This window comes from Silurus aristotelis, assembly GCF_946808225.1.
Source record: "Silurus aristotelis genome assembly, chromosome: 28".
Classification (NCBI taxonomy): Eukaryota; Metazoa; Chordata; class Actinopteri; order Siluriformes; family Siluridae; genus Silurus; species Silurus aristotelis.
The window spans coordinates 17,402,110-17,414,609 of NC_139601.1; the positions used below are offsets into that span (position 1 = coordinate 17,402,110).

At 52.7% G+C, this 12,500-nt stretch overlaps 2 protein-coding genes across 7 annotated transcripts in view; one reads left to right on the forward strand and one right to left on the reverse strand.

Moving 5' to 3' along the window:
* Window positions 1–499: 499 nt before the first annotated feature.
* On the reverse strand, window positions 500–6,713 carry syncrip (synaptotagmin binding, cytoplasmic RNA interacting protein; the record flags this gene model as incomplete). 5 transcript variants are annotated; one of them, XR_014532161.1, is made up of 13 exons in its annotated part: window positions 500–860; window positions 961–1,000; window positions 2,133–2,243; window positions 3,516–3,837; window positions 4,216–4,337; window positions 4,457–4,606; window positions 4,683–4,888; window positions 4,990–5,125; window positions 5,221–5,397; window positions 5,802–5,915; window positions 6,023–6,130; window positions 6,200–6,318; window positions 6,416–6,713. XR_014532161.1 is itself a non-coding variant. In XM_083533536.1 (11 exons), the coding sequence occupies 11 exons, from the start codon at window positions 6,711–6,713 to the stop codon at window positions 2,199–2,201; spliced, it is 1,797 nt and encodes a 598-aa protein (XP_083389662.1). In that variant the 3' UTR covers window positions 500–2,198. The 5 variants fall into 5 exon arrangements, 2 of the variants coding, with proteins under 2 accessions (XP_083389662.1, XP_083389661.1); XR_014532160.1 differs by having other exon boundaries at window positions 500–1,000; window positions 2,133–2,240; XR_014532162.1 differs by having other exon boundaries at window positions 500–1,000.
* A 949-nt stretch (window positions 6,714–7,662) lies between these two features.
* akirin2 (akirin 2) overlaps window positions 7,663–12,500 on the forward strand; it is a 12,451-nt gene continuing 7,613 nt past the window's right edge. The window contains exons 1-3 of one of the 2 annotated variants that reach the window (XM_083533683.1): window positions 7,663–8,188; window positions 9,800–9,904; window positions 9,994–10,137. In XM_083533683.1, coding sequence (XP_083389809.1) covers window positions 7,999–8,188; window positions 9,800–9,904; window positions 9,994–10,137 — 439 coding nt within the window. In that variant the 5' untranslated portion in view covers window positions 7,663–7,998. The remainder of the gene's footprint in view (window positions 8,189–9,799; window positions 9,905–9,993; window positions 10,138–12,500) is intronic. The other variant, XM_083533682.1, reaches the window with a different exon arrangement.

Here is a 12,500-nt window from a genome sequence, read left to right on the forward strand (position 1 = left end):
TTTTTAATAGACAGATAAAAGGACTCATGTGATCAGAGTGAACTGAAGAAGATTCATGAATCCAGAGTCATATAAAGGATCAGGTTCTTTAACCTCATCAGGAACCAGTCCTGTGGTTCTCATTCTACTGAACACACCACTTCACTGGACTATCACATTCCACCAAGAGTCCATCTGAAGGTGGTAGAAATCAGACACAACCGCAGAGGAACACTGACTCGGGTCTGGAGGTCCAGAACATTGTGTATTGTATAGCAGTGTGGGATAAAGTGCAGCTGAATGTGTGAGGAAAAGGAACAAGACGTTTGGAGGTCTGCACGTGTTTGAGGAAGAGCTAACAGGCACTGGCTCGAAAGTTGGTTGCATGTGTTTGTTAGCATTAGAAGCTACATGTAGCTACAGTGGTTTCTCTCTGGAAAGGCCACACCCACAGTTAATAGTGGGTGGAGTCCGGTGTGGGAGAGGATCGCCAGCGGAACTTCACACAGAAACCCAAACGTTTTCAGTATGAAACATTTTATTTGTAACAATCGTGTATTTATATATATAAAAAATAAAAATAAAAATAAAGCACAGAGTCGACAGTTCAGTTCAAAACGTCTGATTTGTCCTAAAATAAAACAGACAGGAAATTAAAGGCAGTCAAACAGGAAGTTCACATCATTTCCTGCTTCATCCTGTTACACCCGCAACACACTAGCACGAGCTAACAATGCTATGCTAACGGACTCGACATGGCTGTGGATTTATTGGATATAAAACCATGACTAGAGGCACCTGGAAGTAAATCCAGCACAGTGACAGCACACACAGCCAACTTCCAGGTCACTGACATCACTTCCTGTCTGCTGCAGCCGAGCCTCAGGAGGCGATCAGGGTTAATGATGGGGCAGGGGCAACTCTACTGCCCTCTACTGTCACCAGGTGTGCACTCAGTGTGTGTCCTAGTGCTAAACTTACCCCTTAATACAGTGCTGACTGTGCATGTTTAATAACCCTGCTAAACAAACAAACAAACAGGAAGTCATTGTGTATATAAAAAGTTAATCAGAATCATTATAGTACAAACCACACACACACGCACTCACTCACACTCCTGTGCTGGGGCAGGAGGATGATGGGGTTCCAACAGGACTATAATACAATAGAAGAGCGGCCAGACCTTGAACACCACCTCCACACTGAGGTAGAATTATCACACACACACACACACACACACACACACACACACCTCTACACCCTGTGTGCAAGTCTCCTCACGTCTAAAGTGATCTTATCACTATAGTGCACACTATCTAGGGCACTACAATCTGCAGACACATACATATAAAACACATCCATCCATAGTGCAAGAGAATTATTTACAGATCAACTCTTCATCTCAGCTCTTTGGGGCAATGAAACACCTTCAACCTGTCCGAAACTGCCCCCCTGTTCACTACACAGTGCCCCGAAACTCCACCCCCGCCCCCTGTTCACTACACAGTGCCCCGAAACTCCACCCCCGCCCCCTGTTCACTACACAGTGCCCCGAAACTCCACCCCCGCCCCCTGTTCACTACACAGTGCCCCGAAACTCCACCCCCGCCCCCTGTTCACTACACAGTGCCCCGAAACTCCACCCCCGCCCCCTGTTCACTACACAGTGCCCCGAAACTCCACCCCCGCCCCCTGTTCACTACACAGTGCCCCGAAACTCCACCCCCGCCCCCTGTTCACTACACAGTGCCCCGAAACTCCACCCCCGCCCCCTGTTCACTACACAGTGCCCCGAAACTCCACCCCCGCCCCCTGTCCACTACACAGTGCCCCGAAACTCCACCCCCGCCCCCTGTTCACTACACAGTGCCCCGAAACTCCACCCCCGCCCCCTGTTCACTACACAGTGCCCCGAAACTCCACCCCCGCCCCCTGTTCACTACACAGTGCCCCGAAACTCCACCCCCACCCCAAATAATTTACAGTGTGTGGGGTTTGGGACATCCCCCCCCCCATATAATGTACAGGGCACAGTTTCGGAAACAGGAAGTGTTCAGGTGAGCTCATGGCACATGTAGGTGTAGGTGGCAGTTTTTTTTCGTGCCTCCTGTAAGGCAGGAACTAGGACTTAGACGGCAGAAAGTTCATCTTACCGCCGCATCCTCCTCCTCCTCCTCCGGCGTCGTCTGAGAGGAAGCTGTGCTTTAACGAGCCGCTCTTCACTCAGAGGGGTTTGTCAGCACCGCTCTCGAGGCCTTTCCCTGCTAGTCAGTTGACAAGAGGAAGAACAATTAGAGGTATGTTCACCAACACACACACACACACACACACACACACACACACACACACACACACACACCTTTTTATCCACAAGGAGCTTTGGTCTAAAGTTGTAAAGAAATTTGAGGACATTTGAGTTTTTTTTCTCTTTTAGCCGAAACATTTGAAACACAGCGGTTGTGGGTTGAGTTTCTACACGGTTCTGCGTGTATGTTTTTATTCAGAGCAGCAGACACACAGCAAAAAGATTACAAGCCAAAATGGGGAAAAAAACAAGACGTTGCACATACAGAGAGCAAATTTAGTTTCTGGTAGATTTGTTTCTGGTTTGTTGTTTTGTGTTTAGAAACACACATGAACGAGCTGCTAGACGAGATGCTTTTCTCCGGCTCTCATTAAAAACTACAACCAGACAATTACAACACGTTACACAATAAAAGAGAAGTGAAGAAGTAAGTGTGAGAGCAAATCCAGGTGGTGTGTGTGTTAAACCCTGTACAGGAGCAGGCAGGAGGTGGATTATACTGAGCCCAATCAGAGAGGGGTGTGTGTGGGTGTGTGTTCTAATTCCACTGCTGGCTGAATGAATGGTGATAACTGTGCTGGGAAGGTTTGGAGGGGTAACTGTGCTGGGGAGGTGTGGAGGGATAACTGTGCTGGGAAGGTTTGGAGAGGTAACTGCGCTGGGGAGGTGTGGAGGAGGGGTAACTGTGCTGGGAAGGTTTGGAGAGGTAACTGCGCTGGGGAGGTGTGGAGGGATAACTGTGCTGGGAAGGTTTGGAGAGGTAACTGCGCTGGGGAGGTGTGGAGGAGGGATAACTGTGCTGGGAAGGTTTGGAGAGGTAACTGCGCTGGGGAGGTGTGGAGGAGGGGTAACTGTGCTGGGAAGGTTTGGAGGGGTAACTGTGCTGGGGAGGTGTGGAGGGATAACTGTGCTGGGGAGGTGTGGAGGGATAACTGTGCTGGGAAGGTTTGGAGAGGTAACTGCGCTGGGGAGGTGTGGAGGAGGGGTAACTGTGCTGGGAAGGTTTGGAGGGGTAACTGTGCTGGGGAGGTGTGGAGGGATAACTGTGCTGGGAAGGTTTGGAGAGGTAACTGCGCTGGGGAGGTGTGGAGGAGGGGTAACTGTGCTGGGGAGGTTTGGAGGAGTAGTTCTGATTACTGCTCTGATGATTAATCTGGTGGCGTTTGGAATCAGGCTGGTCGTAACCGTCCGCTTTGCGTTTGCCTCCTACATTCCCACCGCGCCCACGTACCCCTCGAACCCCGCCTCCTCTTCTCCTAACTCCGCCTCCTCCTCCGTGCTGGGGAAATCCGACACTGGTCCACAGAGGCCCCGCCCCACGACCCCCTCTGGGTGCGCCCCGGCTCCGCCCCTGGAACTCGTCGTAGCCGTAGTAGGGCTCGTCGTAGCCGCCTCGGTAACCGTGGTAATCGTACCCATAATAGTCGTAGTAGTCTTCATAACCGTAATAATCAGGAGGGTAGGAATAACCACCCCGGGCTCCGCCCCTACCCCGCCCTCTGGGAGGGGGCAGGGGAACATGAGGGGGGCCGTAGTAGTAATAATCATCATACCTGTAAAGGGGAGGAGCAACAGGAAAATCTCAGGATTCCATCAAGCATGTATGCACATGCACGTACACACACACGCACGCACGCACGCACGCACGCACGCACGCACACACGTACACCCACACGCACGCACGCACGTACACACACACACACACACGTACACACACACGCACGCACGCACGCACGCACACACACACGTACACCCACCCGCACGCACGCACGTACACACACACACACACACGTACACACACACGCACGCACGCACGCACGCACACACACACACACGTACACCCACCCGCACGCACGCACGTACACACACACACACACACGTACACACACACGCACGCACGCACGCACGCACGCACGTACACACACACTTACATGGGTGGTTTGGATGCTTGTCTCTTTGCTTTGCGTTCTTTCCTTTTCTGATCAGGAGGTTTTGCAAAGACAATCTCTACAGTCTCACCCTCCAGCTCCTTGTCATTCATCTCCTCCAGGGCCTGCGCGCGCGCGCACACACACACACACACACACACACAAACACACACACTTAACACCACCTCCACCCATCACTCAGCTGTCCAGGCTCCACCCCCAGCCCAATAGCTCCACCCCTCACCTTCACAGCCCCGGCCCTCTCCTCGAAGTGAACGAAGGCGTAGTCCTTCAGCTTCTTGACCCGCTCCAGCTTCCCATACTGACCGAACGTCCTCTCCAGGGTGTCCTCAGTCACGCTGTTCGCCAGGTTCCTCACAAACAGCACCTTCACCTGTGGTGGTGAAGACGTCAGAGACGAGGAGGTCTGGACAGATTGTAACTGTCACATCAGCTTTCTGGTTCCTCACCTTGGCCATGATCTCAGGGTCGGGGTCCTCGATAGGATCAGCCCACTCCACAGTCACCAGTGTTCCCCACACCTTCACTTTCCCACTCATCAACCTTCTCCGAGCCTGAGCTGCAGACTTGTGGTCCTCATACTCCAGGAAACAGAAGCCACGGTTCTTCTTCTTGTCGTCTGGCTGAGTGTACAGGATCACGTCGTTCAGACCCTCTGCCAGGAGGAACAGGAGGAGGAACAGCGTTAATCACCTGAACATCTACACTGCAATGACAAGGAGGAGGGGGTTGGTGATGATGATGGTTGGTCCTCACCTGTGACCTTAGCAAACTCCTCCAGGATCTGTTCTTTGGTCTTGCTCTTGGGGATGGAACCCACAAACAGACGGTTGTTGGCCACTGATATACACACGCCGATGTGTTTCCCTCTGCGGATCTCACGATCGTTATACTGATACACACACACACACAGGCATCCACATCAGAACACAGAGCACTGATTAAGAGTGTGTGTGTGTGTGTGTGTGTGTGTGTGTGTGTGTGTACCAGTATCACAGCCTCCTGTGCAGCGTGTTTAGTGCAGTAGGTGATGAAGGCGTATCCCCGGTTCAGACCACTCAGGGGGTCCATCATCAGACGCAGGTCCCAAATTGGCCCCGCCTCCTCAAACAGGGGCACCAACTCATCCTCAAACAGGTCCCGAGGAATCTTCCCCACAAAGATCTACCCCCACACACACACACCAGACTTTCCTGATCAATACCACACAAAGAGCAGATCTCAGATTACACTAACCAAAAGGTACAACTAAACAAAACACACACGCACTCCCCCGCACACGCACTCCCCCGCACACGCACTCCCCCGCACACAGGGGTTGATCAGAGGCGTTCCAGTCAGATCTTAGCGGTTCGAGTGTCACTGTAACACATGTTACTCCAGGACAGAACACAGGTCATCATGTGGAGAGCCTCAGTCTACATCCTAACATTACGTGTGTGTGAGCGTGCGTGTGCGTGAGTGTGAGCCTGCGAATGTACGTGCGAGTGTGTGTATGAGTGTGAGTATGTGAGTGTGTGTTTATGTAAGTGTGCGTGTGTGTGTGTGTGTGTGCGTGCGTGTGTTACCTCAGTGCCGGTGGAGGGTTGAGGTCCCGTGTACACACACTCTGGTGGAGGTCCTCCGTACTTCCTCTGTCCTGTTGTGACGTCGAGTGTGTATCCGGTTCTCTCCAGCAGAGCCTGTACACGAGCCCAGAACCACACAGGTCATTTATATATCCCTTTACACTTACTCTGGAGGTAAGAGGAGTGTGTGTGTGTGTGTGTGTGTGTGTGTATGTGTGTACTTTGATTTTGGTTTCGTCTGGTCCTTTGTTGGATTCTGTAACTTTGGTCCCCTGTTTCCCTCTGTGTCTGTACGTCTTCATCACACCACACAGGAAGGCACTTTTATTCTGAAACACACACACATTATATACACACACACACACACACAATCAAACCACACACACCTTCACACACACCTGAACGTGAGACAGGTCACTCTCTTTGAACTGCTGTAGGACCTGGAGCGCTCCTTCTTCATCAAACTCTTTCAGAGCTTCAATAGCTCTCTCATCCAGATCACTGTGAGCTACCAGACCTACACACACACACACACACAGAAAGAGGAACAGCTGGTGAGATGGGGCGAGAGAGAGAGAGAGAGAGAGATGGTGTGTGAGGTAGATGTGGAGGACCTGAGGTGTAGATCTGCTCCAGTTTTTGGGCGATGGTGTGAGAAAGCCCTGCCTGTAGTAAGGCCTGGAAGTTCTCAGATTGTGTGCTGCTGGTGGACCCGGTGTAGGTGGACATGGTGGACGCAGTGGAGGCGGACGCGGTGGAGGTGGACATGGTGGACATGGTGGACGCTGTGGAGGCGGACGCGGTGGAGGTGGACATGGTGGACGCTGTGGAGGCGGACGCTATGGTGGAGGTGGACGCCGACGTGTCCATGGGTTCCTCCGTTCCGTTCCCGTTCATGTGATCGGACGTCATGACGTCATGCACCTGTGCAGATATGAGGACATGGTTACTGCTCGGCTGTGTACCAATTAGAGATCTATAATCTCACTGCCACACACACACACACACACACACACACACCTGTATATAACTAATACAGAGAGAAGCCCAGTCCTTACAGGGTCATGTCCCAAATCGGAGACGGAGTGTACACTATGTATAGTACAGTGAGGTTTGGGACACTTTCGGAAGCGGAAACTGGAGGATGTGTGTGTTAGCTAGCGGCGGAGAAACAGGGATGCTAACAGAACTAGCCATGCTAATGCTAATACAGATTATAACTCTTACACAACCAGTGTATTTACAGAGGGATACAACTCACAATACACCGATAACACAACTGATACTACTGTACACACACGCTCCAGTGAGGTTAAACAAAGCCGGAGTGTGTGTACACTGTGTGTATATACACACACAGACACACACACACACTTACCCTCCTGCTGCAGAGGAGGATGATGATGGTGAGTGTAAATCAGAGGAAGAGAAGATTAATATTATGCGGGAGAATCTGCACACTCCATCCATCTATCCACACATACACATACCGCTCCTCCTCTACATCTCACACACACACACCAAAATGGCGGCCTCCTCTCCTCACCCCTCCCTCCCTCACACCACCGCGGGGTTTCTCACACACCTCAGCAGGGGCTGCGCTCCAACAAACACCCCCCCCCCCCCCCCATACAGAACTATTTATTATTATTTATTAATATTATTATTATTATTAATGTTAGAAAAGTTGTTGTATTGTTGCTCGTGTGTGTGTGTCTTAGTGTGGGGGTGTGTGTTCCGGTGTTTACCGGAAGTTCATGTACGCTTCCTTTACTTAGTCTCTCCGCGTTTTTTAAATCCTACAAACAAACTCGGCGCACCAATAGAGACTTTTCTACTACTGCCGCACTGCATCACGGGTAATGTAGTTCCCCGTGTCGTCTTAGAACAAGTCACGAGGGAGACTCTACACGTCAAATCCCGACAGCCACTGCTGAGGCTGCGCAGGCGCACTGACTCACTTTCGTTTGGCCGGTTGTACGGAGTTCCTCGTGAGAACGCGGAGGAGCTGATCGGAGTGAGGACCGGAGACCGGAGACAGGGGATCCGAGTAAACATCGGGTCTATTCCGGAACTTTGACTGGGTTAGAGGTGTATTAATCCGGACTAGGAGCGGTTCACCTCAGAACCGGGATTACCGATAACACACACCCAGGACACGGGGGACAGAGGGACAGCGTGTGGTGTCTCCAGGAGAATGGCGTGTGGAGCCACTCTGAAGCGCTCTCTGGACTTTGACCCGGTGATGAATCAGAACTCCCCGAAGAGGAGACGCTGTGCCCCACTGTCTCCATCTTCATCATCCTCACCATCATCATCCTCTCCACGGAAATACCTGCGTCTGGAACCTTCACCTTTCAGCCAGGTGAACACCACACCCACTCCAGGTGAGACTATATAAAAATAAGAATATATAAGAATAATATATACACACATACAAAAAAATGCTTATGGCAGTGTGCAGTTAAACAGTAAACAATTTAAGCATGGTTTTTGATTGTCCATAAGTGTCGGTGTGCGGAATGGTGCGGTGTAAAGTGTCGGTGTGCGGAATGGTGCGGTGTAAAGTGTCGGTGTGCGGAATGGTGCGGTGTAAAGTGTCGGTGTGCGGAACGGTGCGGTGTAAAGTGTCGGTGTGCGGAACGGTGCGGTGTAAAGTGTCGGTGTGCGGAACGGTGCGGTGTAAAGTGTCGGTGTGCGGAACGGTGTGGTGTAAAGTGTCGGTGTGCGGAACGGTGTGGTGTAAAGTGTCGGTGTGCGGAACGGTGTGGTGTAAAGTGTCGGTGTGCGGAACGGTGTGGTGTAAAGTGTCGGTGTGCGGAACGGTGTGGTGTAAAGTGTCGGTGTGCGGAACGGTGTGGTGTAAAGTGTCGGTGTGCGGAACGGTGTGGTGTAAAGTGTCGGTGTGCGGAACGGTGTGGTGTAAAGTGTCGGTGTGCGGAACGGTGTGGTGTAAAAATATGAAATGTAAAGTGCACTCTGCTGTGCGAGTCCAGTGTCTAAAGTGTCGTAGCACAAAAAGTGAGATATGTGCAGGGAAAAAGGTCTGATGATGGAGAGAGTGGACCAGTTTTTAGATCCTGAGTGTCTCCTGGTTTAAACTCCGAATTGCCTGCGGGAAGAAGCTCCTCCTCATTCTCTCCGTGTTCGCTTTCAGGGAGCAGAAGCGTTTCCCTGAACACAACAGAGAAAAGAGTCCATTATTGGGATGGCTGAGGTCCTTCATAATCTTCCTGGCTCTGGTCCTGCACCACGTGCTGTAGATGTCCTGCAGGTCAGGGAGTTTGGTGTGGATGGTAGGTTCAGCTGAACGCACCACCCTCTGGAGGGCTCGTCTGTCCTGCATGGTGCTGCTCCCGAACCAGAAAGTGATGCTACCCGTCAGAACGCTCTCAATGGTGCAGGTGTAGAAAGTCTTTAGCACCTGAGAGGGAAGTTTAAAGTCCCTTAAGCGTCTCAGATGGTACAGACGCTGCTGGGCTTCTTCACCAGGGTGTTGGTGTGACAGGACTAAGACAGGTCCTGTGTGATGTGAACACATAGGTACCGGAAACTGTCCACTCTCACCGCTCCTGCTTCGTGCTGAAGTCCACGATCAACTCCTTAGTCTTGCTGACGTTCAGGAGAAGGTTGTTCTCCTGGCACCTTCTCCCCAGGTTTTTAACCTCCTGTACGTAGGCCGTCTCGTCGTTGTTGGAGATCAGGCCCACCACAACAGTGTCGTCAGCAAACTTGATGATGGTGATGGAGTTGGAAGTGGCCACACAGTCATATGTGTACAGTGAGTACAGCAGGGGGCTCAGAACACAACCCTGGGGAGCTCCAGTGCTGAGGGTGAGGGTGGATGAGGTGTGTTTTCCCACCTGTACAGCTTGTGGTCTGTCAGTCAGGATTTACTACACTATAGCACTCGTGTGTGTGTGTGTGTGTGTGTGTGTGTGTGTGTGTGTGTGTGCGCGTGTGTGCGTGTGCGTGCGTGCTTCGTTTTGTCTCCTCAGGACAAATTCTGCACAACATTAAACAGGAGTATAAACGCATGAAGAGGAGACACCTGGAGAACACCTTCACTGATCCTCCACTCAGTCCTCAGTGTTCAACCACCGGTAACACACACACACACACACACATACACATACACACGCACACGCAGTATAACAGTGTAGTGATGATGGTGTGTGTGTGTGTGTAACAGCAGTGTGTGTGGGCTCGTCTCCCACTAAAGAGCAGCCGTTGTTCAGTGTGAAGCAGGTGGGTTTGATCTGTGAGCGTCTGCTGAAGGAGCGAGAGGAGAAGATACGAGAGGAGTACGAGGAAACGCTTACCTCCAAACTCGCAGGTAACCATCATCTTCACCTTCACCACCACCATCACAACCTTCATCACCACCACCATCACAACCTTCATCACCATCATCACAACCTTAATCATCTTCATCTTTACCATCATTTTTATCTTGATAATAGATTAGATGTTGACCGATGCAGGTTTTTTTTCTTGCCGATGTGTCGAAATCAGGGAGCAGATGCAGATGTGTCGAAATCAGGGAGCAGATGCAGATGTGTCGAAATCAGGGAGCAGATGCAGATGTGTCGAAATCAGGGAGCAGATGCAGATGTGTCGAAATCAGGGAGCAGATGCAGATGTGTCGAAATCAGGGAGCAGATGCAGATGTGTCGAAATCAGGGAGCAGATGCAGATGTGTCGAAATCGGGGAGCAGATGCAGATGTGTCGAAATCGGGGAGCAGATGCAGATGTGTCGAAATCGGGGAGCAGATGCAGATGTGTCGAAATCGGGGAGCAGATGCAGATGTGTCGAAATCGGGGAGCAGATGCAGATGTGTCGAAATCGGGGAGCAGATGCAGATGTGTCGAAATCGGGGAGCAGATGCAGATGTGTCGAAATCGGGGAGCAGATGCAGATGTGTCGAAATCGGGGAGCAGATGCAGATGTGTCGAAATCGGGGAGCAGATGCAGATGTGTCGAAATCGGGGAGCAGATGCAGATGTGTCGAAATCGGGGAGCAGATGCAGATGTGTCGAAATCGGGGAGCCGATGCAGATGTGTCGAAATCGGGGAGCCGATGCAGATGTGTCGAAATCGGGGAGCCGATGCAGATGTGTCGAAATCGGGGAGCCGATGCAGATGTGTCGAAATCGGGGAGCCGATGCAGATGTGTCGCAATCGGGGAGCCGATGCAGATGTGTCGCAATCGGGGAGCCGATGCAGATGTGTCGCAATCGGGGAGCCGATGCAGATGTGTCGCAATCGGGGAGCCGATGCAGATGTGTCGCAATCGGGGAGCCGATGCAGATGTGTCGCAATCGGGGAGCCGATGCAGATGTGTCGCAATCGGGGAGCCGATGCAGATGTGTCGCAATCGGGGAGCCGATGCAGATGTGTCGCAATCGGGGAGCCGATGCAGATGTGTCGCAATCGGGGAGCCGATGCAGATGTGTCGCAATCGGGGAGCCGATGCAGATGTGTCGCAATCGGGGAGCCGATGCAGATGTGTCGCAATCGGGGAGCCGATGCAGATGTGTCGCAATCGGGGAGCCGATGCAGATGTGTCGCAATCGGGGAGCCGATGCAGATGTGTCGCAATCGGGGAGCCGATGCAGATGTGTCGCAATCGGGGAGCCGATGCAGATGTGTCGCAATCGGGGAGCCGATGCAGATGTGTCGCAATCGGGGAGCCGATGCAGATGTGTCGCAATCGGGGAGCCGATGTGTCGCAATCGGGGAGCCGATGTGTCGCAATCGGGGAGCCGATGTGTCGCAATCGGGGAGCCGATGTGTCGCAATCGGGGAGCCGATGTGTCGCAATCGGGGAGCCGATGTGTCGCAATCGGGGAGCCGATGTGTCGCAATCGGGGAGCCGATGTGTCGCAATCGGGGAGCCGATGTGTCGCAATCGGGGAGCCGATGTGTCGCAATCGGGGAGCCGATGTGTCGCAATCGGGGAGCCGATGTGTCGCAATCGGGGAGCCGATGTGTCGCAATCGGGGAGCCGATGTGTCGCAATCGGGGAGCCGATGTGTCGCAATCGGGGAGCCGATGTGTCGCAATCGGGGAGCCGATGTGTCGCAATCGGGGAGCCGATGTGTCGCAATCGGGGAGCCGATGTGTCGCAATCGGGGAGCCGATGTGTCGCAATCGGGGAGCCGATGTGTCGCAATCGGGGAGCCGATGTGTCGCAATCGGGGAGCCGATGTGTCGCAATCGGGGAGCCGATGTGTCGCAATCGGGGAGCCGATGTGTCGCAATCGGGGAGCCGATGTGTCGCAATCGGGGAGCCGATGTGTCGCAATCGGGGAGCCGATGTGTCGCAATCGGGGAGCCGATGTGTCGCAATCGGGGAGCCGATGTGTCGCAATCGGGGAGCCGATGTGTCGCAATCGGGGAGCCGATGTGTCGCAATCGGGGAGCCGATGTGTCGCAATCGGGGAGCCGATGTGTCGCAATCGGGGAGCCGATGTGTCGCAATCGGGGAGCCGATGTGTCGCAATCGGGGAGCCGATGTGTCGCAATCGGGGAGCCGATGTGTCGAAATCGGGGAGCCGATGTGTCGAAATCGGGGAGCCGATGTGTCGAAATCGGGGAGCCGATGCAGATGTGTCGAAATCGGGGAGCCGATGCAGATGTGTCGAAATCTGCTGTATGATGGCGATTCTGTAGCTGATGTTTGGTCAGGTTTTGT